This window comes from Vulpes lagopus, chromosome 1 (assembly GCF_018345385.1).
Source record: "Vulpes lagopus strain Blue_001 chromosome 1, ASM1834538v1, whole genome shotgun sequence".
Classification (NCBI taxonomy): Eukaryota; Metazoa; Chordata; class Mammalia; order Carnivora; family Canidae; genus Vulpes; species Vulpes lagopus.
This window is the reverse complement of record NC_054824.1, coordinates 166,054,987-166,080,433: the sequence shown is the minus strand read 5'-3', so window position 1 is coordinate 166,080,433 and position 25,447 is coordinate 166,054,987. Positions and strand designations below refer to the sequence as shown.

The 25,447-nt window shown below is 35.5% G+C and overlaps 1 protein-coding gene across 1 annotated transcript in view; it reads right to left on the bottom strand.

Annotated features, from left to right (window-relative positions):
- Positions 1-321: 321 nt before the first annotated feature.
- Positions 322-25,447, bottom strand: part of LOC121471541 (complement factor H-like) — a 35,103-nt gene continuing 9,977 nt past the window's right edge. Inside the window, exons 2-10 of the mRNA XM_041722349.1 lie at positions 22,689-22,865; positions 17,136-17,312; positions 15,342-15,524; positions 15,044-15,223; positions 10,532-10,693; positions 6,911-7,093; positions 6,232-6,441; positions 1,011-1,193; positions 322-563 (exon numbers count right to left, since the gene is read on the bottom strand). Of these exons, the coding sequence (XP_041578283.1) occupies positions 367-563; positions 1,011-1,193; positions 6,232-6,441; positions 6,911-7,093; positions 10,532-10,693; positions 15,044-15,223; positions 15,342-15,524; positions 17,136-17,312; positions 22,689-22,854 (1,641 nt within the window). The 5' untranslated portion in view covers positions 22,855-22,865 and the 3' untranslated portion in view covers positions 322-366. The remainder of the gene's footprint in view (positions 564-1,010; positions 1,194-6,231; positions 6,442-6,910; positions 7,094-10,531; positions 10,694-15,043; positions 15,224-15,341; positions 15,525-17,135; positions 17,313-22,688; positions 22,866-25,447) is intronic.

Sequence of the window (25,447 nt, the reverse complement as noted above, 5' to 3'; positions counted from 1 at the left end):
GCAAAAGTAAGTGATAACTACTTATAACTCTTTTTTATTTATTCATAAGGGACATACTGAGAGAGACAGAGACATAGGCAGAGGGAAAGGAGGCTTACTGCGGGGAGCCTGATGCAGGACTGGATCCCAGGACCCCAAAATCATGACCTGAGCCAAAGGCATATGCTCAACCAACTGAGCCACTCAGGTGCCCCTAATGTGACACTTTTAAGAAGTGATTCATTTGTCTCTTATAATTATACCTTCCATATAATATTAATACATATTCTAACATGAATAAAAAATAAACTGAGAATTGGATTAATAATGAAAACTTCTGAATAAATGCACATATTTTAATTTTAGGACTGCATTTTAACCACTGTTTTATCCACAAACAGGATACACCAGGTTCCCTTCCTGACAGCTTGCTCGGAATGTATACGCTGGTGTCTTTCTATTATATCCATACATACACAGAAATTCAACAATGTCCCCTATTTTTAAATAAAGTCGTTTTTTGTCAGTCCACCGTAACTGTATTTTATGTGTTCTCATGATTTCTTCTGATGTCACACAGGGGCCTGAAAGTACAAAAATAAACATAAAACATTAAGTAGTAAATAAATGTTTTCCCCAGAATTTTGGACTTTCAAGTGGAATCTTCCACACTGGTTGAGGGCTTCATTCTCAAAATCTTTTCTATGCCAACTGATTGAAAAATCCATCATGAGATTTAAATCATTTTAAACAATTAAGAATGTAAAGATGAGGTATGTGTTTAGTCTCTGATAATTAAATGTTATAATCAAAGATCCATAATGTCAATTATCACATAAAGAGCTTTCATTAAAGACTATTTTGCTTCTTGAACAAGAATTTTTCAAATTTTATTTCCTCACATATTAATATTTGGTAGTCAAGCATTCAACAGAATGTATGTTAACCCATGAAAATTCTATTATAAATAGCAAAACCTCATATTCATTACACTTATTTTCCCAGGATCCATAAGAACATTAAATATTTACCTAAGCATTTCGGTGCTTCCGACCACTGTCCGTTACTACATATTATATTCCTGTTTCCCCGAAGTGTATACAAGTCCTGGCATTTATACTCAACTGATGATCCTGGAGCATATACTGGTAATGGCCATGAAATGATTTCTCCATTGGCAATAGGTGGAGGGGGCCCACATTTTCTTTCAGACTCTAAAAGACATGATTAGATTTATTGAAAAGTCAAAGAAAAACAGGTTAAAATGAAACAATAAAAGCATAGTACAATACTTAATATCAACAATTGTAATTTCTGCTGACATAAATGACTAATGAAATTTTAATCACTTAATCAGAATCACACTTTTAAGCCCTTTTTATCCTACATGAAAGCACACAGAAAGCATTAACAAATATATCTGCTTCGCAGCACTGTGATATTAAAAATGTTTTTCTTAGTAAATAAATGCTGGATAGATGGATAGTTATTTCAAACAAAGAAACTTTCTTGTTATATACAACATACTGCAGTGTCTATTGGATCCCTAGTCGTTGTTTATTGATTTTCATTTTTATTATAAAATAAACATCAACTTCTTTAATAAAAGTCAAAAAATTACACATCTGTATAATGTGAAAGGGAACTGCTGGCTTCCTGTTCTGGACAACTTGAGGTACAAACATTTCTGCTTATTCCTTCTGCTAAGTATAACTAAAAATCCTAAACATATTGTAAAATCCAACATAAGAGACTATGAAAGATATAGATAAGTCAATCTTTCAAGGACCTCAGAATTCAAGGAATCACACTGCAGTGAGTTATCTGGGTTTTCATTTTGCCTTCTATGGATCCTGGACTAGGCACTGAAGAAAACTGCAATCCAAAAATAATACCAAATTCAGACAAAAAAAATATATATATATATATGTCCCAAGAATTCCCTTTGTCTCTATTTCTTTTTAAGATTTTATTTATTTGAGAGAAAGAGAGCACAAGCAGGGTGAGGAGGAGGGGAGAAGCAGACTCCCTGCTGAGCAGAGAGCCTGACATGGGGCTCAATCCCAGGACTCAAAGATCATGATCTGAGCCAAAGGCAGCCACTTAACAGACTGAGTCACCTAGGCGCCCCTCCTTTTTATCTCTTTAGACAAAGACTTGGGAAAGGAGTAACCTAGGAAAACAAACATTTTTTTACAATACTTCAGTTACTTCAGAAAAACATCATAGGAGAAACCTAAAACAACTTCTCTCCCCACCTTGATCCACAGGGGCCAGATGATGAACATGGACTTGTACCCTGCATGGCAGTAATGGGGGACTGATAAATAAAAGACTTCAGTAAAATCCAAAGTCTTAAAACACAATACCCAAAATGTCCAGAATATAACTGAAAATCATTCATCATACCAAGGACCAGAAATATCTAAAAAGGGAAAGAAAATCAACAGAAGACCACACACTGAGATGACATAGATCTTGGAATTATTTGACAATGGTTTTTTAAAATCCTGTAGGAAATACAGAATTGAGAAATATAACAATAAAAAAAATTTTTAGGGGACACCTGGGTAACTCAGCCATTGATCATCTGCCTTTGGCTCAGGTGTGATCCTGGGATCCAGGATTGCGTCCCACATCAGGATCCCTGCATGGAGCCTGCTTCTCCCTCTGCCTGTGTCTCTGCCTCTCTCTCTCTCTCTCTCTCTCTCTCTCTCTCTCTCTCACTGTGTGTGTGTGTGTGTGTGTGTGTGTGTGTGTGTGTGTTTCTCATGAATAAATAAATAAAATCCTTAAAAAAATGTTTAGGGATGCCTGGGTGGCTCAGTGGTTGAGAGTCTGCCTTTGGTCAGGTCATGATCCTTAAATCCTGGGATTGAGTCCTACACTGGGTTCCCTGCAGGGAGTCTGCTTATCCCTCTGACTATGTCTCTGCCTCTCTGTCTGTGTCTCTCATGAATAAATAAATAAAATCTTTAAAAGAAAAAAGATTTAAGCTTCTATGAAAATAAGAGTTTTAAGGATTTTTCCCCATGAGTTTAGTAAAATCAATATTACAAATCATATCAATTTATAAGCCACAAGCAAATCATAATAAAAATATTATTTGACATCAAATTTTGGCTTATAGTCATATATTTATGAAGATAATTTTAGGCTCTTAAAAAAATAAACAGAGTAGATACTTCCTTAGAGAATAAATCAAGAATTAACACACTTTGAAGAATACTGTATAGTTGAAGGATGAAGATGATTTGTTGAAGATCCAAACAGGAGATATGGAAAAATAACAGAAAATCAAAAACATAATTTATAAAAATACTCTCCAATGATTTTTTTTGGCTAATGCTTAAGGACACTGTAATGAGTATTATGTAATTCATCACTGAGATTCAGGTAGATGTAAAGTGCAATTAGCTATAGCTGTGGCCCCTAAACTAGAGTGTACATCAAATCCCTTGGGAATTATTAAGTCATTTTTAGATTGCATGACCCAGGTTTTTTGCTCAATAGGTCTGAATGAACCTGAAAATTTGCATTTGCATTTCTATCAATTTCTCAAAAGATGCTGGTGCTGCCATTCCAGAGATCACTTTGAGAATCACTGGGTTATAAGATTAACCAGTGAGTATACAATCTCATTCCTTTATGCTAAGGCATAAAATGTCTTTGTTCTGGCCTAAAAAAAAATCATCTATGTCCATTTTTTAATGATGATAGAGGTAATTCTATATTTTATTCTTAAATACTTTAATAGATTTCATTAAAGTACCTCTGCATATTGTCCTTCCTATCCAGTGGTTCTTAATACACTGTACAATATTGGATCCAATCCAATTGGTAATATTGTGAAAAAATTTTTAAGATTTTATTTATTTATTTGAGAGAGACAGGGAGAGAGCACAAGCAGGGGGAGGGACAGAGGGAGAAGCAGACTCCCCACTGGGCAGTGTCCAATGTGGGCCTGGATTCCAGGGGCTTGGGATCATCACTTGAGCTGAAGGCAGATGCTTAACCAACTGAGCCACCCAGACAGCCTATTTTGGACATTTATAAATCACTTTTTCTCCTGATCTGTATGATTCCTTCTTTGGGCCTATGAGTGTAGCATCCTACTCATAGGTAAACTAGAACAATAAATTTCTGAAAGAAAAATAATAGGTACTTATTCAGTAAATCTTTAAGAACACAGAATGGCCAATAACTATAATCTAAAATAACAGGTACATATCAAACCAGTCAATACTGTACAAAGTTTTTCTTATAACTTGAAAAAAATATGTTAGAAGTCTTGACTTAATTAAATTAAGTGGTTCTTCTTGTTTTGTTTCCTCTTTAAGTTTTTAATTTAAATTCTAGTTAGTTAACATAAAGTGTAATATTGGTTTCAGGAGTAGAGTTTAGTGAAGGGTTCTATGTTTACCTAAAGTATAACAGGGTGATGGTGATATAAAAAGCCTAAAGAAATACGGCCAAGAAATACGGACACATGTAATGCTTGAGATCATACTTCTTACATTTGAATTCTTTTTTGCCCATATGAGCCATCTGCCTAATGCATGTATTTCTCATTTTGCTTCTGTCAAAATCTGCTTCCTTTAATTATGTCAAATATCTTAGAAAATCATATATGAATAAGGATGTAACTAACAGTAAATTGAGCCATGATGTGATTGAGGAGCTGTGATACAGTAACATAGAATAGAAGACTGAGAATGTGTATCAGAAGTTATCCTAAGTGCACATAAGATGACATGAAAGTGAAATAATTTGGCTCATGTTGCTAACCTTTTATTATTAGGGCTAATTCTCTACCAGAATCCAAAACTTTCCAGAGATACCAGTAAAGTCTAGTATTACTGCCTAGCTTCATATTTGTACCATTTAGGCTCTGAACTAAGAATATTCATCAGCCTAGGGTAAAACTAAAGGCACTATATTCATGCATTCTGGTGGATGGGACCATTTTTCTCCTAAGTATTTTACAAATGCAGTCCATTAATCCCAAAACCCTCAGCACAGCTGTGACTTCTTACTCCATACTGGTAACTACCTAATATGTGAGGTAGACTATCATGCATAATCAAATATGGTAGCTAACAAGGAAGTCCTCTAAAAAAAAATGAAAAAAATTACTCCATGTTTAACAAACTCTGAAATTTAATTTTATGTATCGGTTGTTATATTTTGTAGTTTTACTTAAAAAGAAATTATTGGGGTGCCTGGGTTCCTCAGTTGGTTAAGCCTCTGCTTTTGACTCAGGTCACAATTCCAGGGTCCTAGGATCAAGCCCCATATCAGGCTCCCTGCTCAGCGGGGAGCCTCCTTCTCCCTCTCCCTCTGCTGCTCCCCCTGTTTGTGTTCTCGTGCTCGCTCTCTCTGTCAAATAAACAAAATCTTTTAAAAGATAAAATAAAGGGGATCCCTGGGTGGCTCAGCGGTTTAGCACCTGCCTTTGGCCCAGGGCGCCGAACTGGAGTCCCAGGATCGAGTCCCCCGACAGGCTCCCGGCATGGAGCCTGCTTCTCCCTCCACCTGTGTCTCTGCCTCTCTCTCTCTCTCTCTCTCTCTCTCATGAATAAATAAATAAAATCTTTTTAAAAAGATAAAATAAAAAGAGATGATTACATAGGAGCTATGATCATATCACAGAAAAGACATACAAATGCTTCCTAAAACCAGTACTCTGGTTGTGTCCAGCTACCGACCTGAGCAAGAACTTGAAACTAGAAATGTCAATATTCATGAAAGAGACTTTCAATGCTTCCCAAACCAATGATGAGTAATAAAAGGAAAAGCACTGAGAATTAATTATCTTAAGAAAAATACCATACATTGTAAGAAATCAGAGGAGATATTGTAGGAAAAACAAGAATTTTTTTTAAAAAACCTCCTGGCAAACCAAGCAATACAACTCACAAGAAGAGAATGTGAAAGGTAAACTTATATGAATAGGTAGACTTAGTATACCTAATCATGTAGACTTAGTGTCACTATATTTCTAGTTTCAATTTTTTTAATACCATAATTAAAAGTGATTCTATAATGAACAATAAAATTAACAAAAATAGGACTGATTTGATAATGCAAAAAAGTGGGTTAAGTAAAATACATAAAAATGATTTTAAGTATTTAGATATAAGTGATTTTATATATTTAGAAACTTAAAGGATTCAGTCTCATGACTTTTATGACAATTGATTACATTTAATTGTATTGAAGATAGGATTTTACTTTGCATACTGTCCTCACCTACACAGCGAGGTGGAGAACTCCATTTTCCCATGTAGCATGTTATCCCATCTTCTCCAGATATCCTGAAACCATCTTTGCAAATATAACTTAATTTAGTGCCATGGACATAAAGGCTGGAATTAAAGGTTTCTTCCCTTTCTTCTGAAGAATTAGATGCTCTCATGATTCCATGTTCTATATGAGGTGGTTGAGAACATGGAATCTTTTCTATATGAAGAACAGAGATCAAAGAGTCAAGCACAAATACAATGCCTACATGGAAAAGTACAATCAAATACCACTTGAGATTTTAAAATAAGGACAATTTGAACTTATTCATTTAAAACTGAAAGTATTTGAAACCTGCAAGGATATACATCTCCATAATATGGATGCTACTAACGTAATGTCTTGTTCAATATACCCCTCATTCTTGTCTTGCTCATCATAAGGAGCAAAATAGGCATAAAAGGAAATTTTATCTCATGTCTACATAGGAACTCAAAGTTCTTGTCTGTGTTCATTTCACAGAAGCAGTGAAAGAATGCTGATTGATATCTGGACCTAGATTGTAATTCACTGTTTCAAGATAAAGTGGAATATAGAGAAAGGCTTCCTCTTGTTCAATTACAGAAAGCACATGGGAGTGTTAACTTCATTTGAAAGGACATGATAAAGCAAACACTGCATTACTGACCAACACAGCGTGGTATTGACTGCCATCTTCCACCCTTACACACAACTTCTTCTGAATCCTGAATTACATAATCTTCTTGACAGAGAATGGATATTTTTCCTCCATCCTGGTAATTCACTGTGGTTGTCATATCTTGAGCATTGGGAATCTGAGGTGGTGGTGGACATGACTGTGTCTGTAGCTCTAAAAAATTCAAATTAGATTTCTTGATTAAAAACCATAAGTTAAAAATATCAAAGGGATAATTAAACAGAAAATTCAAAGTGATGTAATCATAAATGATCAAATTATAAGGGCATGTTCTGGATTTAAATATGTGATACTCGGGCAGCCCAGGTGGCTCCAGTGGTTTATCGCCACCTTCACCCCAGGGCCTGATCCTGGAGACCTGGGATCAGGTCCCACATCGGGCTCCCTGCATGGAGCCTGCTTCTCCCTCTCTCCCTCTCTCTCTCTCTCTCTCTCTGTCTTAAATAAATAAATAAATAAAATATTTAAACAAATATGTCATACTCTTCAGCTTGTACAGTATATCATGTTTGGCTTATTCTCATGGCTTTCTTTGTACTTTCCTCCTTTTATTCTTTCTGTAATCAATCTTGAATAGTTTATATAAAATCTCTTTTAATTCTTTCTAACCATTAGGATGTTCTAGCTGAATTATGCAGTATCAGGCATTAAATAAAGATTGATATCAAGATATTTTTTACAGATATCCAGAATCAAATGGGTTGGTACTGGATTAAAGCCTGAGTGGCTCAGGGGTTAAGTGTCTGCCTTAGCTCAGGGCATGATCTTAGGACCCAGGATCGAGTCCCACACTGGGCTCCTTGCAGGGAGCCTGCTTCTCCCTCTGCCTATGTCTCTGTCTCTCTCTGTGTGTGTCTCTCATGAATAGATAAATGAAATCTTTAAAAAAAAATCTCAACTATCATAAGATAGTCTACCAAAGGAGGATCATTAAGCTGCAGGAAGAGTTACATTTAGTTAATGATCAATTGATTTGATACAAATTCTTGACCCAGATAAGAATGAAATATGTTCACTAAGTGACTTAATGCATTGCTTAAAATCCAAAGCTCCCCTGGAGGTACCATTCACTAGCTTGCCCATGCTGTTTAAAGATATTTAGACTAATGAACAGTTTAATGGATTAGACAGCCTGCCCTTAGTTACACAACCAGTGGGATATAAAAGACCTCTCTGTAAACTACTGTCTGACCTCCCATAAAACTGACACCCCAGATATATCTGGGCAGTCAATAATTAGAAGGCAAAGTGGGCGCTGTTCAACTGAGAGAAGACTCTTGATGACTAGACCTAGAAACTTTTGGATCTCTCTCTCTGATTTCTTGATTTTGCTTTCTCCTGTAACACCATATCTTTATTTCATTAAAAGCTTTCTGTGAGAGGCAACTGGGTGGCTCAGAGGTTAAGCATCTGTCTTTGGCTCAGGGTATGATCTTGGTCTGGGGATTGAGTCCCGCATCGGGCTCCCTATGAGGAGCCTGCTTCTCCCTCTATCTCTCTGTCTCTCTCTCGTCTCTCATGAATAAACAAATAAAATCTTTTTTAAAAAAAGTTTTCTGTGAGGGGTACCTGGATGGCTCAGTTGTTGAGTGTTTGCCTTTGGCTCAGGTCATGATCCTGGGGTCCTGGGATCAAGTCCCATTTCAGGCTCCCTACAGGGAGCCTGCTTCTCCCTCTGCCTATGTCTCTGTCTCTCTGTGTGTCTCTCATAAATAAACAAATCATAAAAATATTTTTTAAAAAGTTTTCTGTGAGTATACACTTGGAAATCTTTTAAATCCTTTCAGTTATCTACATTTTATATTCAATTCAGGGAAATATTTGAGTAAACTTCACTCATGCTACTATATTGCATCAAAAATATGTTTCCTTGGGATACCTGAGTGACTCAGTCAGTTAAACATCTGTCTTCGGCTTAAGTCATGACCCCAGGGTCCTGGGATCGACCCCCAAGTCAGGCTCCCTGCTCATCAGGGAGTCTGCTTCTCTCCTTCTATCCCTCCTCCTCTTTAGTCCCCCCACCCCATGCTTTCGCTCTCTCTCTCAAATAAATAAATAAAATATTTTTAAAATATTTTTTGTTATATTTAAGTATCTTGGCAGATTTTTTCAATGTATTCTCTTCTGTGTCTGATATTTAACCATTTTTTGTCCTAATAATATAAACTTGTACTTCCACTTGATAAGTCTTGCCAGAGGTTAATGTATTTACCAAATTTCTCTAAAAGTTTTATTATTCTGTAAACCAGATGTTTATGCTTTTTTTTAGCTTGTTATAACAATTTATGCTTTAATTGTTCATTCCTTCCAAGTTCTTTGGGTGCATGTTCTTTTCTCAATTCTAGATGGTAATTCCTATTGCTTTTATTATGCTCCTTGTTTAATAATGCATGGTTTAAAGCTATAGATAACTTTGCGTTTGCTGTATCCCATAGATTTCAATGTACACTATCAGTCATTTTATGGAAAGTATTTTCTGTTATTTCTAATATTAACTACCCATTTCATTTCTCTGAAATTTTTATGGAAGTGAAAAGATCAGAATAACTAAACAATTTTGAATAGCAAGAACATAATTGAAGAATACAAATCAGACTTCAAGACTTATTGTAAAGCTATGGTTACCAAGGTAATGTGGCAGGAATAGAGATAGATAAATGGATACATGGGCTGATAGTCTAGAAATAGATCAATACTTACATAGGTGACAGATTTTGATGTCAAAGTCTTTTCCACACATATTGCTAGAAGTTGTATCTATAGATATATTTTTAAATCAAACCCTCTTTTACATCAAACTCAAAAATATAAGATGGATGATATACCTAAATATAAATGCTACATCTATAAAGCTTCTAGAGTTAATATAGAGCATGTATGTATGCTTCATTGCATGCAAAGCTTCATTGCATGCAAATATTTATTTCCTTTTTTAAGAAAACTAAAAATATGTTGAATTGTTGATAGTAGATTGGGTTTTTGTACTGGTATGACACTACTTTCTACGTATTCTAGGCTTGAGAAAATTGGTTAAAATATTGAGGATGGTGATATAAGGTGTCCTACAGAGAAAGAAGAGAGATACAAAATGTGAAAAGTGGAACACTGGAATAATGCCTGTACTATTCAATTGGAATTGGTAGCGTTTAATAGGATGCAGAGCCTTCAATATAGACAAACACATAAATTAATAGATGATTAGAGAGATACATGCACACAAACACGTGTAGATACATAAGTGGATATATAGATAGATACATAAATACACACTAATTACAGGCATAAGTATAGGCATAGGCACATTTGTGTATAATAAAAGGACTTAAAAGCAATGGTGTTCCAATAGTAATGAGTACATCTACTGCCCAGATGTTAACTTAAAGCCAAGTTTCTAGGTGGTTTGTTACATAGCTGACTAATATACATGATACAATCAATATTTGGAAACAGTGTTTTGGTTATTTTTAAATTGCCTTCCAGATTGAAAATTATTTGTAATAACAAATAGCTGATTTTTTAAGACACAAAGATCATTCTTTTATAAGCTAGAAAGAAATCAAAAAAATTCTTGAACACATTATAAAAGATTACCTGGGCAGGCTACTTCAGGATCCCATCTTCCATTGATGCAGACTGAGTATTTGTACTCTAATCTTCTTCTACATTTGTAACTTATGCTGGTGTTATGATCAAATTCAACCACCTCATTGCCAGATAACTGTGATAATTTACACTTCCCACTGTGATTTGTTGCTGTAAAATTAAAACATTCCCTTGAAAAAACTAATTTTAAAAATCAAAACAGCTACTACATTAAAAATAGCTATAGACAGCTGGAACAAATAATCCCAAAACTTATATGGAACCAGAAAAGTCCCCAAATAACTAAAGGAATGTTGGAAAATAAAAGAAAGCTGGTCGCATCACAATTCCAGACTCCAAGCTCTGTTACAAGGCTGTAATCATCAAGATAGCATGGCACTAGCACAAAAACAGAAGACACATGCAGAAGGATGAAACTGGACCATTTCCTTACACCATACACGGATGCAAGACCTAATTGTGAGACAGGAATCCATCAAAATCCTAGAGGAGAACACAGGCAGCAACCTCTTTCACCTCAGCTGCAGCAACTTCTGGCTAGACACATCTCCAAAAGCAAAAGAAACAAATGCAAGAATGAACTACTGGGACTTGATCAAGATAAAAAGCTTTTGCAAAGCAAACAGTTGACAAAACCAAAGACAATGGACAGAATGGGAGAAGATATTTACAAATGTCTTGTCAGATAAAGGGCTAATATCCAAAATCTATAAAGAATTTATCAAACTCAACACCCAAAGAACAAATAATCCAATCAAGAAATGGGCAGACGACACAAACAGGCATTTCTTCAAAGAACACATACAAATGGCCAATAGACACATGAGAAAAAACCTCCATATCACTCAGCATCAGGGAAATACAAACCAAAACCACAATGAGATACCTCCCTCACACCAGTCGGAATGGCTTATTAACAAGTCAGGAAATGACTGATGTTGGTGAGGATGTGGAGAAAGGGGAACTCTTGTAAACTGCTGGTGGGAATGCAAACTTGTGCAGTCACTCTGGAAAACACTATGGAGGTTCCTCAAAAAGTTGAAAATAGAGCTACCCTATGACCCAGCAATTGCACTACTAGGGACTTACCCCAAAGACACAACTGTAATGATTCGAAGGGGCACCCGCACCCCGATGTTTATAGCAGCAATGTCCACAATAGTCAAACTATGGAAAGAGCCCAGATGTCCATCAACAGATGAATGGGTAAAGAACAGGTGTTACACACACACACACACACACACACACACACACACACACACACACTGGAATACTACTCAGCCATCAAAAAAAATGAAATCTTGCCATTTGCAACAATGTGAATGGAACTAGAAGGTATAATGCTAAGCAAAGTAAGTCAATTAGAGAGAGACAATTATCATATGATCTCACTCATGTGGAATTTAAGAAACAAAACAGAGGACCATAGAGGAAGGGAGGAAAAATAAAACAAGATGAAATCAAAGAGAAAGACAACTGTAAGAGACTCTTAATCATAGGAAACAAACTGAAGTTTGCTGGAGGAGAAGGGGCTGAGGGGATGGGGTAGCTAGAGGATCCTAAGCAAGCTCCATGCCCAGCTCATGGCCTGACGCTGGGCTCAATCTCACAACCCTGAGATCATGACCTGAGCTGAAATCAAGAGTCAGATGCTTAACCAACTGAGGCACCCAGGAGCTCTGAAGAGGCATATCTCCAAAGAAGACATACAGACAGCCAACATGAAAAGATGTTCAACATCCCTAATCATCAGGGAAATGCAAATCAAAACCACACAATGAGATAATACCTCACATCTTTGACTATTATCAAAAAAACAAGAAATAACAATGTTGATGAGGATGTGGAGAAAAGGAATCCCTTGTGCACTGCTGGTGGGAATATAAATTGGCACAGCCACTTTGGAAAACTGTATGGAGGTTCCTAAAAAATAAAAAAAAAAGATAAATACCATATCATTTACTTATATGTGAAATCTAAAAAAAAAAAAAAAAAAAAAAAAAAGCTAATGGATACAAAGAATAAATAGGTAAATACCAGAGATGGGGGTGCAGGTGAGTGAAATGGGTGAAGGGAGTCAAGATTACAAACTTCCTGTTATAAAATAAATACATCATGGGGATGTAATATACAGCATAATGACTATAGTTAACAGTACTTTGCTGTCTAATTTTAAGTTACTAAGAAAGTAGATCTTGAGGGGTGCTTGGGTAGCTCAGTTGGTTAAGTGTCTGACTCTTGATTTCTGCTCAGGTTATGATCTCAGGGTCATGAGCTCTAGCTCTGCCTTGGGCTCCATGCTGGGCATGGAGCCTGCTCAAGATTGTCTCTCTCCCTCTCCCTCAGTCCCTCCCCCCATTCCTGCTTGCATGCATGCTTTCTCTCGCTCTCTCTTTCAAAAAAAAAAAAAAGATCTTGAAAGTTAAAAAAAAAGATCTTGAAAGTTATCATCACAAGAAAATTAAATTCTGTAACTATGTATGGTAATGGATGCTAACTAGACTTACCACAATCATTTTACCGTGTATACAAATATCAAATCCTTACCTTGTACACCTAAAACTAACATAATACTGTATGTCAACTATAAATATATATATAAATTAAAATACACCCAAAAAAGAAATAGATTGTTTAAAGGCATGAACTGTTTGCTGTATATACTCTTAGAATCTTTGAGAAGCTATTTTTTACCTGATCATCTTATAATCCAATAATATTATGATGCCATAATAATAAATTTTTGCTTGTTTCAATATGTTATGCATGGACTATAGAAGCTTTTCATATAGCTACCTATTTTAATAATTCAATAAAAATGAGAGCCCTTTTAGAAGTGGATAGAATCTCTTTGTAGGTCTTTGCCAGTATTTGTTAATGGTTTAAAAAGCAGAGTCCAGTGAGGATGAACAGAGTGAAGTCAAAACAAACTAGAGGTCTAAGGCTTGGTCCTATTTTTAGAATTGTTCCAAAGTGCTGAAGAAGATAAAACAAGGTATTCTTCAACGGAAGGTAATGGAAGGAAGATCTACAGCCAGGAGGGCTGATGGTGGTGGTTGTCATGTCCAATCCTTGAAAGGATTTCTTTATTAGAAGAAAATAAACAGATGGAGAAGAATGAAAGAAAGAGTGGAGGTCAAAGTGGAGGTCAAAGTAAACATTGAGAGGGAAAAATTGAATTAAACCTAAGATAGTTGAAAAGGTTCTATTAAATTTAGTATAGGTAGAGGATTCACATTAAGAAGGCAAACTCACAGCAGGGGAAAGCAGTCACCAAAGCAGATGTTTTAGCATAAGTTATAATGAAAAGCTAAGAGTTGTCATACCTAAGACTACCTTGGGTTTTTTCCCTCCATATGAAAGAAATGAGGTGAGATCATTTGGAGGGATAGAAGAACACAAAACTGAGGTTTGGTCCTGGCAATCCCTTTGACAGGAATGTGTTTAGCAAAAATGGGTTCCTAAGCAATAAAATGTATTGATCTATTTAACAAACTTCTATCAAATATCTCCTGTGTCAGCAAGTCTTCTGAGTATTGGGTAGAAATCCCTGCTCTCATGCAGAGACTGAGTCTAAGCTCTAGCTTCTCCTGGGATTAATAAATGTCTAGAAATCAGATGAACAAATAAGACTGGACATCCAGGGCTCTCTCTGAATGTAGAACCCAGAAAAACTCTTGGAAAAAAACTCATTAAAGGGAAAAGCGAAAGAGAGTCCCCAAGGTTCTCCATGTTGGGACTTGAAGGAAGGGATGATTTTAGAGAATCAGAATTTTTTTTCCTGGGCCACCTTCAGCTGCCTCCCTCCACTACTACTGACTGCTACCCACCCACCCTCCAGCACATGGACTTCTTTTTGCTGCATTTGAAACAGGCTGAGGAATCATCATTAGAAGCTTTGAGAGAGGCAAGATTCATATGGGAGTAGAGCAAATGGGTATTTTCTCAACTTCATTTCTTTGTTTCCCAGGGCCTGAAAGAAGAAAGAGTGCCATATAAAAACAAAAATGGTATTTATGCAAAGATAGTTATAATTTCCTGGTAATTAGGACTCATGTGTTAATTACACACACACACACACACACACACACACCTGCAAGTAAAATTTAGCTTCACACTTTTTTTTAAGATTTTATTTATTTATTCATGACAGACACAGAGAGAGAGAGGCAGAGACACAGGCAGAGGGAAAAGCAGGCTCCACGCAGGGAGCCCGGTGTGGGACTTGATTCCCGGTCTCCAGGATCACACCCCAGGCTGAAGGCGGCGCCAAACCGCTGGGCCATCAGGGCTGCCCTAGCTTCACACTTATAAACGATGTTAACATCAGGGACAGAAAGATTCCTAAATTCAATTGCTAGTTTATATTTTTCCTCTGCAGATACATATTGAACTATAAACCACAAATGTTTGAATTCTTTATAAGACCTGACATCTCCACAATCTCTAAATTTCAAAAATATTGTTAGGCTTGGGTGTATCAAGAAATGCTATTCTCACCAACACACTGAGGAAGTTGGGTCCACTTTCCTCCAACACATGTAACTGATCTGTATCCAGTTAATGTAAATGTTTCTTTGCAATTGAACTCCAGCGAATCTCCATGGTGATAGGGAGGGGCAGAAGACCCAAGAGCATAGCCATAAGCAAGTCCAGGTGTATTTCCACATGTCCTGGCCTCTGTAAAAATCTCACAAAAACGTGTTTATCTTTAAAATACAATTTATGTGGTTATATGAATACAAACAAAAAGTATTGATTTAATCAAGTGTGAAGATTCATGATTTTTATACATTACCAATACATAGAGGCAAGGTTGTCCATATTCCATCCACACACTGAATTTTATTAGGACCCTTCATCAAAAATCCAGGGTTGCAAACATAGTCCACCACTTCGTCGTGTTCATATTTTTCTTTCTTTGTTTCATTAACTGCCCCATTGGTGAGTTGAGGAGGTGTACCACACGATTTTACTAGCTCTACAGTAGAAATACTGTGTAAATTATGGTAACAGTGTCTATTTTATAACTTAAAAATCCACCAAAATGGAGAGATTTTTTCTTTAATCAATTTATTATTCATTACATAATTTATTATAGCATTCTTAAGCAACAAAAAAATGATGTTTACAACAAATTCATTTCCCAGTTCTATTACTTATATTGAACTAGCCTATTAGAAGTATATTCCAGCCTTGAAAATACATTTCAATACATAAATCTGGCTAAAGATGTGCAAAACTGACAAACTGAAAATTAGAAAACATTATAAACTAAAGGCCCAAATAAAAGAAGAAATATAGATCCAAAGATTTGATACTATTAAGATATCAATTCTCCCCGATGATTTATAGATCCAGTATTACCCCAATCAAAATCACTGCAGGTTTTTTTGTAGAAATTGACAAATTGATTCTAATAGTCACACGGACATGCAAAGAACCTAGAATAGCTTAAAAAACGAAAAAGAAGAAAAGTTTGAAGGACTAACATGATGTGATTTCAATACTTATTACACAGCCACAGTAATTAAGAAACTGGGTTTGAGCATTAAGATTAATGGAAAAAAAAAAAAACCAGAATGGAGTTGAGAAATAGACTCACATCTACTATCAACAATTGATTTTTGACAAAGCTACAAAAGGCAATTCAGGAGGAAATGATTGGTTTTTTTCTACAAATGATGTAGAACAATTGGATATACATATACAAATCAAATCAGAGCTGTGTAATAAGTATTATATCTCATACTTATATCGCAATTACAAAAATTAACTAAAAACACACCTAAATGTAAAACCTAAAACTTTAGAAAACATAAGAGAACATCTTTGTGAGCCGATATTAGCAAAATGTCTTAGATGTAACACATAAAAAAATTAAACACACAAAAAATATTTTCTAACTACCTTATAATCCTATAAACATAAGAAACTTCAAGAGTGGATTAAAAACCTCAGTAAAGTCCTGAATTTAGTTTTGAAAGTGTAGTTCAGACAAATGGGAAAAGTAGCAAAAAAATATATCGAATGATCTAGATATTCTAAAGATGTATTAAAACCAATTAGTAAATATGGCTGTACAAGTATATTAATATTAATATTGCAGGCAACATTTCATCAAAAAAAATTTTAAGTATCATCATTTGAGACAAGAGACAAGCACTTGATCAACATATTTTAACTCTGATTAAGCCATACATGTGTTTGAATTGACCAAAAGTTGCTTAATATTGTTTAGACACAATCAATGAAATGAGTTTAGGTCCATGCTATTAAAGATGTCCAATACTAATGGCAGAATTATAGGCAAAAAGAAAAGTAACAAATATCTCTCCAGTGTCAGACACCCTATAAACACCTGTGGATACTTCCACCACATATTTCAGTAAACAATTGGAGGTTAATTTCTTAAATAAGGAAACCTGAAGTATCTACTACCCAGCACAGGTCCTTCATGAGGTATATCTCTGGCTTAATGCATTCGGTTAAAGATACACCGGAAGCCAACAGAAAATTAAGAGAGGGGGAAAAAAAGGTTGCTATCCAAAATTCTAATTCTTACTTCAGCAATTGTAGGATAAACACTCACCTTTACATGTTGGAAAATTAGGGGACCATCCAAAGTAGTAACACTGAACTGAATCTGGTCCAACTCTTGTTAATCCTTCTCTGCAGGAGAATTTCAACACATCTCCAACTTTATATTTTTCTTTCTTGGGCTCAACAATTAAGTATTTTTCTATTTGGGGAATCCTGCAGTTGCTTTCTAAAAAAAGAAAAAAAGTAAAATTTAATAAGAATACATAATTAATAATTGCCAAAATCAATTTTACATGTGTCATGTAGTAATGAGGGGCAAGGTATTGCATATACAGACGGGCTTCAGAATCTATCTGAAGAATTTATCTTCTTTGAAAGCTGTTACATATTAGATTTTATATACCCTCTAAATCCATACAGGATTCTGAGGAATAGTAAGGCATTGAACAGCAATAAATGTGTCCTAAAAATTTATTTGTAAAGTCAGTGTCCCTATACTGGATCTGATCTTATCACTTACATTGATAAAATTTAATGTTATATTTCTTTATTCTCTCAAAAAAGAAAATCATTGTCTTACATTAAATAAAAACTAGTGCTATAATTTTTAAACTAAACATTTAAGCAAAAATTTGGCATTTTTGTTTAATATAATTGGGGACCTAGAACTCTAAAGAGAAACATTTCTAATGTATTTTAGCTAGAGAAAAACTTAAAAAGCTTACATGATACTTTATAAGTGAAGAAATCAAACTGAAACACAAAACAAAATAAAGAAATGTGTTCAAATCCACAGTCATATTCTAGTGTCGTGAATATTTATGCAATATACAACTATCTGTTCTTATTATACTATAATTATAGTAACTATTAATAAATTGTTGATTCAAATTAGAAAGGTGTAAAACTATTCCTTAAAATTTGTGATATTTGAGAGATTGCTAAGTACCATCAAAAACTGAATTTTTCTTATTAGAAATCCTCCTATCTTGCTAATTAATTTATAAGATTAAAAATTGAAATTTAAAAATTAGAATCATACTAAAAAGAGTATTCATACTATCTAGAAGTATTAACACATAATCATAAAATTAGATGTAAGATAACCATTTTTAAAAGTAATGCCACAAAAAATAACTTTGCAAATTTGCTTTTGTTTTAATGTTGAGTTTTGTAGCTTAGATTAGAAGGTCACACTTGAGAACTTCAGGGATCTCTCCTAAAATTCTATTCCAATCTTCTATGTAGCAATTCTTTTATTTGTTTGTATCTTTGTTTATATTCTTTGTGCTTATTTCATCTCATCAGATTGTGAAAAATGCTGCCCTAATAACACCAAATAATAATAATAAATACAAATCTTAGCTATTGGCTATTTTCCAACTATTCTATTTATATAAAGATAATGACTATTTTTTTAAAGATTTTACTTATTTACTTGGGCAAGAGAGAGCACAAGCATGGGGAACAGCAGGCAGAGGGAAAAGCAGGCTCCCCACTGAGGGTGAGCTGAATGCAGGGCTTGATCCCAGGACCTAGGTTCCCTGACCTGAACTGAAGGCAGATGCTTAATCAGCTGAGCCACCCAGGCACCCCAGATAATGACTTTTAAAATGTAATATAAAGAAGAGTTTGAATGGGCATACCCTGAATTAGAGATATCTGTCTTTGTTCAAAAGTCAAAATCATAAATCCAGGCACTGATACTTGGAAATGCTAGTTCAAATTTTTTTTAAGTGTACATTTATTTAAGATTGCTGGAAACATGTTTGCTGGAAACATACTTCTTTTTTATATTTTATTTATTTATTTACTTATTTATTTGAGTGAGAGAAGCAGAGGGAGAGGTACTCTGAGCATGGAGCCCAACACAAGGTCAATCCCTACCACCCTGAGATGAGGACTTGAGCAGAAGTCAGACACTTAACCGACTAAGCCACCCAGGCACCCAACAATAATTCTTTGGAAATCTCTCCCCAAAGGAGAGAATGCCCAGGACAATAAACTCAGATATGAGCCAAACTTTGTGCAATTTTCTGCTACATGGTCAAGAGAAGTTATTTGAAACTAAACTGTCATTTGTTCATTCAACTTTTGGAGACCTTATCAGGCAGGTCAATCCCTACCAATGCGTTCACAAAGTCATAAGTTTTATCAAATCTGCAACAAAAGCCTTATTGGCCACATCAGTTTTTGCTACTATCCCTGTCACCTCAGCTCCTACTCCATCCCATTTTTCTGACATGCAATGACATTGGAAAGACTTTGGGATTTATATATTCAGGATTTTGAATTCTTTTTTAAAGAAGGCCCCTCAAAATTGTAAAAGCTTCTGATTTCATAAAACCTGACTCAGAAAAGAAATTCATGATCATCTTAAGAGCCTTCCTTTTTAATTAAAATAAAATCCAATCTCTTCATGATGCACTGCTTGCCTACACTTCCAAGATAACTTACATCTCTCTCCCCCTGACAATCCAGTCTCCAGACGTTTTGATCTTTGGATTTTTTTAAACAGCTCAAGTTTTTTTTCAGCTGTTGCTCATCATCTCTATTTTGAAGGCTTTTCAGCTTTTCTTTGTGCATATGCCATCCTATATAAAATAGAGCCCTCCATCCCCACTCTGCCATTTCCTAAGTTCTTGGCTTCTTCTGTTTCCTTGAACACAGTTGTGTATAAAGTAGACTTAAAATGTTTTTTTATCATCCAATTTATTATTTGGCTTAACTCACTGGGGTTTTTTTCAAATTGGAATGAGAGTTCCCAAAAGGTAGAGCCATGTCTGTGGGTTTCACCATTCTCTCCTGGCCTATTTCTAGCTCATAAATAGGGGGCTAATTGACAGCCTGAATTGATCACCTTTAACTAGGACCAAGACACTTGTAAGCAAGTCTATCTCATCCCAATAATAAACTCACTGTGTGCCCCTTTCTCAAAGTCTCCATTGTACACCTTTTCTATTCGGCTCCTGCTTCTCTCCAGCATGAGATTTACACATCTGTTTTCCTTCCTTCTTCCTGTTACAAAGTCAGAAGTGGCTGTGTTGCCAAGGAAACCTCCACAGAGCTCTGGTTCCCTTTCCCTCCACCCCCACAGGGAAATGTCTACCTCGCACATTCAGTCTCTATCATATCTTATTTAGCATTTGCTTGGCTATAATGTCCTCCATCTTTAAAAAAAAAAAAGAATCTTCCCTTTGGCATATGATTTCCTGTGGCAATATTATGCACCTTCTATCCCACATGTTCACATGAACATCTTGAAAGAGTTATGACCACATGCTGTACTGAAGTTCTTAGTGATCATTTTTCTTCAGGAAACTCTGTTTAAGTTCTGCACCATGTATTCCTTCCATTGTTGGCCTCTACATAGCCAAATTTGTCATATTCAGTCTTCTAGAGAGACATATTGATTTATTTTGTCTACAACCAAAGCAACCTTTTGAAATATTAGAACAATTGTATATTGTACATTTTAAAGCATTTTATGGATAAAGAGGAATCAACAAAGCTTCAACTAGGCTTGATACGTTGCCCTAAGACATGCTTAGCAAGTAGTGGAATTAGAATGAGAGCCCATCCAGGCTGACCCACAGGCTCCACCCTTAATCATTCTGGCGTATTTTCTCTTCCTTTAGTCATTTTCTTCTCTCCATATCCATGACAACATTCATTCCTACATTCTTTCCTCCCAATTTCCATATCCTCCTTTTTTTCTGTGGACTTTGCTACCTATTGCTCTTCTGTCGAACACTTAAATGTTAGAATGCTTCAGGGCTCAGTCCTGAGCTCTCTGTTCTTGTCATTCTATATACTTTTCCAACTTAATATCATTATTTTTTAAAAGATTTTATTTATTTATTCATGAGAGACAGAGAGAGAGAGAGGCAGAGACACAGGCAGAGGGAGAAGCAGGCTCCTCACAGGCAGCCTGATGGGGGACTTCATCTCTGGACCCCAACGTGACACCCTGAGCCAAAGGCAGATGCTCAACTGCTAAGCCATCCAGGTGTCCTTGATATCATTATTTATGTGGTGATAATCCCAAATGTATATCTCCTGGCTAGACCCATCTCACCAACTCTGTAGGTTACATATTCAACTTGTATTGTCTGCGACAGCTCAGCCATAATGTGTCCAAGTCAGAACTTGTGATATTCCCCCCAAAGTCCCCTCCTCCTGCCAGCATCATTTCACAGAAAGGCCCTGACATTTACCTGATTACTTGAAAAAAAAATCAAATAAAACATGAATCCTTGTCATCTTACTCTTTCTCACACACACAGTTAGTAATATTTTCTGTCCTTTCTACCACCAAAGTATACCCCAAATCTGTCCTCTGCTCTGCATCCACTCAGCCATCACCCCCATGCAATCCCCACCTCTCTCATCCTACAGACTCCTGAATTTTTTTCTTGCCAACCACAAGTATAGTGTACAAGAAGGGGGGAGGGGAATAAAACAACTTTCAGAAGTTCAAATTTCAAATCAAATTTCCTTAAAGACTCTTTCATGGTTCTTTATTAATGATAAAGTTAATCTATATGCTGATGCCCTGATATAAACTAAATAATCTTTCCTTTGCCTCTTATCTAGCCTCGGCTCATAAAGTTCCCACATGTTTGTTCATCATGACTAGAATCCATTTACCCAGATATTTCCCAAATACTATTTTGTTGTCAAAGCTTTGCACATTCGGCATCCACTCATTTTCCCATACATTCAAGCTCCTGGACAGCTGTTTGGCAAATACCAAAGAGATTCATGCAATAGTCCACAGAACTTGTCAAAGTCAGAAAATAAAGAGCTCCTCGTGGGACCTGCAAAAATGAACTCTCAAGGTAGGAGGGGGAAAGCAGAAACTTGAGAGGAAAATAGCTGAGGAAGTGGAAAGAAACTAAACTGTTGGGATGCCTGGGCAGCTCAGTAGTTGAGCCTCTTCCTTCCCTGGGTCTAGGGTTAGAGTCCCTCATTGGGCTCCCCACGGGGAGCCTGCTTCTCCCTCTGCCTATGTCTCTGCCTCTCTCTCTCTCTCTCTCTCTCTCTCTCTCTCTGTCTCTCATGAATAAATAAATAAAATCTTTTTTAAAAAAAAAAAAAAAAAGAAACGAAACTGTTATTAAGGAGAGCTAAGTTTAAAATAATTTAAAGGCATTCACTTAGTAAACCAAAAATAATTATACTTTAATCACAGATCTGTGATGTACATGGCCCATCAGAAACATCACATTAACGTACTAATTAGTAACACTAATTAATGTGTTAGAGATAGAGTATTCTCTCTGGGCTTCAGAACACCTTTTCTTCTCAGTTTACATTAAATCAGAAGCATTCACCTTGATTTTAATTATTGTGCCTTAGTATCTCCAGATAATTCAAAAATTTTTAAAAAGGAACAGATAGCATTTTTAACTCACTTTTTCTTTTACACGCCTTATTTCCAGATAACCAATAACTGCTAGTTGAGGACAAAAGATGTTTGTTTGTTTTCAATTTAAGGATAGTTGACAACGGAGGTGTACAACATAATCGTTCAACAATTACAGATTTTTTTAATTCTAAAAAAAAAAAGAAGAAGAATGCCTGATAAAACAGTACCTACCATAGCACATGGGAATATCAGACCAACCACTGTTACTGCAGACTATAGAGCCCATGCTTCGTCCATGTCTGCTTTCATATCCATCATAGCATTCAAAGTCCAGCTGGTCATTGAGCTGAAACCTAGTGCCACCGCTTTTGAGTCTGGCGTTCACAAGTACTGGCATATCACAAGTTTCTAATTCACAACAGAATTGAAGATTTTATTCATCATGTTAGTTCATAAACAACCTACCATAGTAAATCCCATCCCTAGAACAAAAAGCCTGATCAATGAATTAAACACTACACAAAATTAATCGAAAACGACCCCTGATAAATTGTTGTCTTAAAATAGTTAGTAAAATGAAAACAATGTTTCTAGACAGCTTTTTTTTTCTCATCACTAAAACCCTCTGAAAATTTATTTTAGGAACATTTTTCTCAATTGAATTATACTTACACATTACAGTATGCTAGTAATAAAAGAGGCCATTACAGTTTATAGTTCTCCTTTCTAGAACACTGGAATAGCATTTTGTGGATTAAGATCCCAGACTTCTTAGTAGTTATAATATATATATACCAGAGAAAAATAGATAATTAAATTAAAAGGATTGATGTGTTTATTATGTAAGACATTTTCTCTTCCATAACAAGAAATCTTGAAATGTAAAATTAATTACAATTAAATTAAATCACTCTACTAATACCTTTCACAAAGTTCAAATTTCAGTTCTGGAAGGAGGTAGGAGAGTTGTCAAAGCCAGAAACATGTTTATGCTTGAATATTTGTTAAAATTCAAGTGTTTCTTGAAAGCAGTACCTATGTGTCATTAGTGCTTGCCTCTTTGCTTTTTCTATTCTACAAACGTCATTTTAAATGCATGGGGAAAAAAAGAATATTCATGAGCAATTTGTACGTAAGAAAGCTTGACCCAGAATCAGGAAGATGAACAGTGTAAGGATAGGATTATTTTACAAGTGGAATGAAAATGCTCTATGGTTATTTCCAGATATGCCTAGAATCCCAATGCTAACCCCTGGCCATGATAAGCATGGGAGGTGGTACCTAGTGATTTATAATTTGCTGTACAAAATTCCCTTGGAGATACCCTGTACAAGCTTGTCTACATTTTGTAGGAATATATAGATTTGTGGCTTACACCTGGTTTAACTGGTCACACAAACTAGTTTTAAATATATAAGGACATATGAGACTTTTGTAAATTTGTCTATTAGCCTTCAAGAAAATGAGATGCCTTTCATATATCTTGGTGGTTTGGAACCAAAGGTGAAGAACGTCCTGAGGAATGATACTGGATAGCTATACCTGTAAGTGGTCAAATTTCCCTACTCTCCTGCCATGTCCTTAACCTTTACAAAGCCTAATGTAAATCTGTTAATCTTCTTAATCATCAGAAACTCTATAATTGATGTAATAACCTATAGAACCTACAAAAATACTACCAAACTAATAGTACATTAAGCAAGATCATGATAAAATGTCAATACATTAAATAAAGTTGTATTTTCATACAATAATAACGGGAAGTGGAAAATCAAAAATTTAAATTTGTAATAGTAGTAATAGAAACATCCTGTGCCACAAAAGGAAAGATTTAACAAAACATGTACATGACCTGTAGTGTGAAAATTATATAACCTTCCTGAGAAAAATTATAGGAGACCTAAGTAAATGGAGAGCTAAAACAAGTTCTTAAATTAGAGGAAAAAATATTTTTACAATCAACTATCGCTAAAGTGATACACAGATTCACTGAATTCCAGTGAAAATCCTGGCAGGCTTTCTGTAGAAATTAACAGGGTAATACTAAAACTCAAAGAAAATGGAGAACAGCTAGAAAAGCCAAAAATACATAAAAAATTACTGTATGAATTTTCTACTGCAGTTACAAAAAAATCCACATACTTACAGGCTTAAACAACACTAATCTGCTTCTTAAAATTTTGTCAGTTCAAAATCTGATTGATAGGTCACTGAATTAAATCAAGGTATTACAGGACTGTGTTCCTTTCTTGAGGCTCCAAGGAAAAATCTGTTTATCTTTTCCAGCTTCTAGAGGCTTCTTGCATTTATTGGCTCATGGTCTTTCTCCATCATTAAAGTCAGCAACTTCCTCTCTGATCCTTCTTCTACCTCATCTGTCTCTGTCTGTCTGTCTCTCTTGCTCTCTCTCTGACTCTCCCCATCCCCCTCCTCTTTTCCATATGGTATGACCCTGAGCCCATTTAGAAAGTCAAGAATAACTTCTCCATTTCAAGGCCTTTAACATTAATGATATCTGAAATGTTCCTTTCTCCATGTAAGATACCATAATCACAGGTACCAGGGATTAGACATGGGCATTGTTGGGGAGGCCATTATTCTACCTTCCACAATTAAGAACAAATTGGAGCACTCACACTACAGTAAATCAAGGCAGGGCATCATGATATATGGATAAATATATAAATTTGTGGGAAAGAATAAAAAGTACAGAAGTAGACAAAAACACATACACATCTATATTCAGGGGATTTCTGACAAATATGACAAGTCATCCAGTGAGTAGAAGGATACCATTTCCAACAAATTGTGCTAAACAACTGAAAATCCATATGAGAAAAAAGATGAACCCTATTCCATATACAAAATACCTGGAAATCAATCATAGACATGAATGTAAAAGTACATATGTAAACTTTCCAGAAAAAAAAGTATGACAAAATTTTGCAACTTTGAAGCTGGGAAAAAAATGTCCTATGTAGAGCACAAAA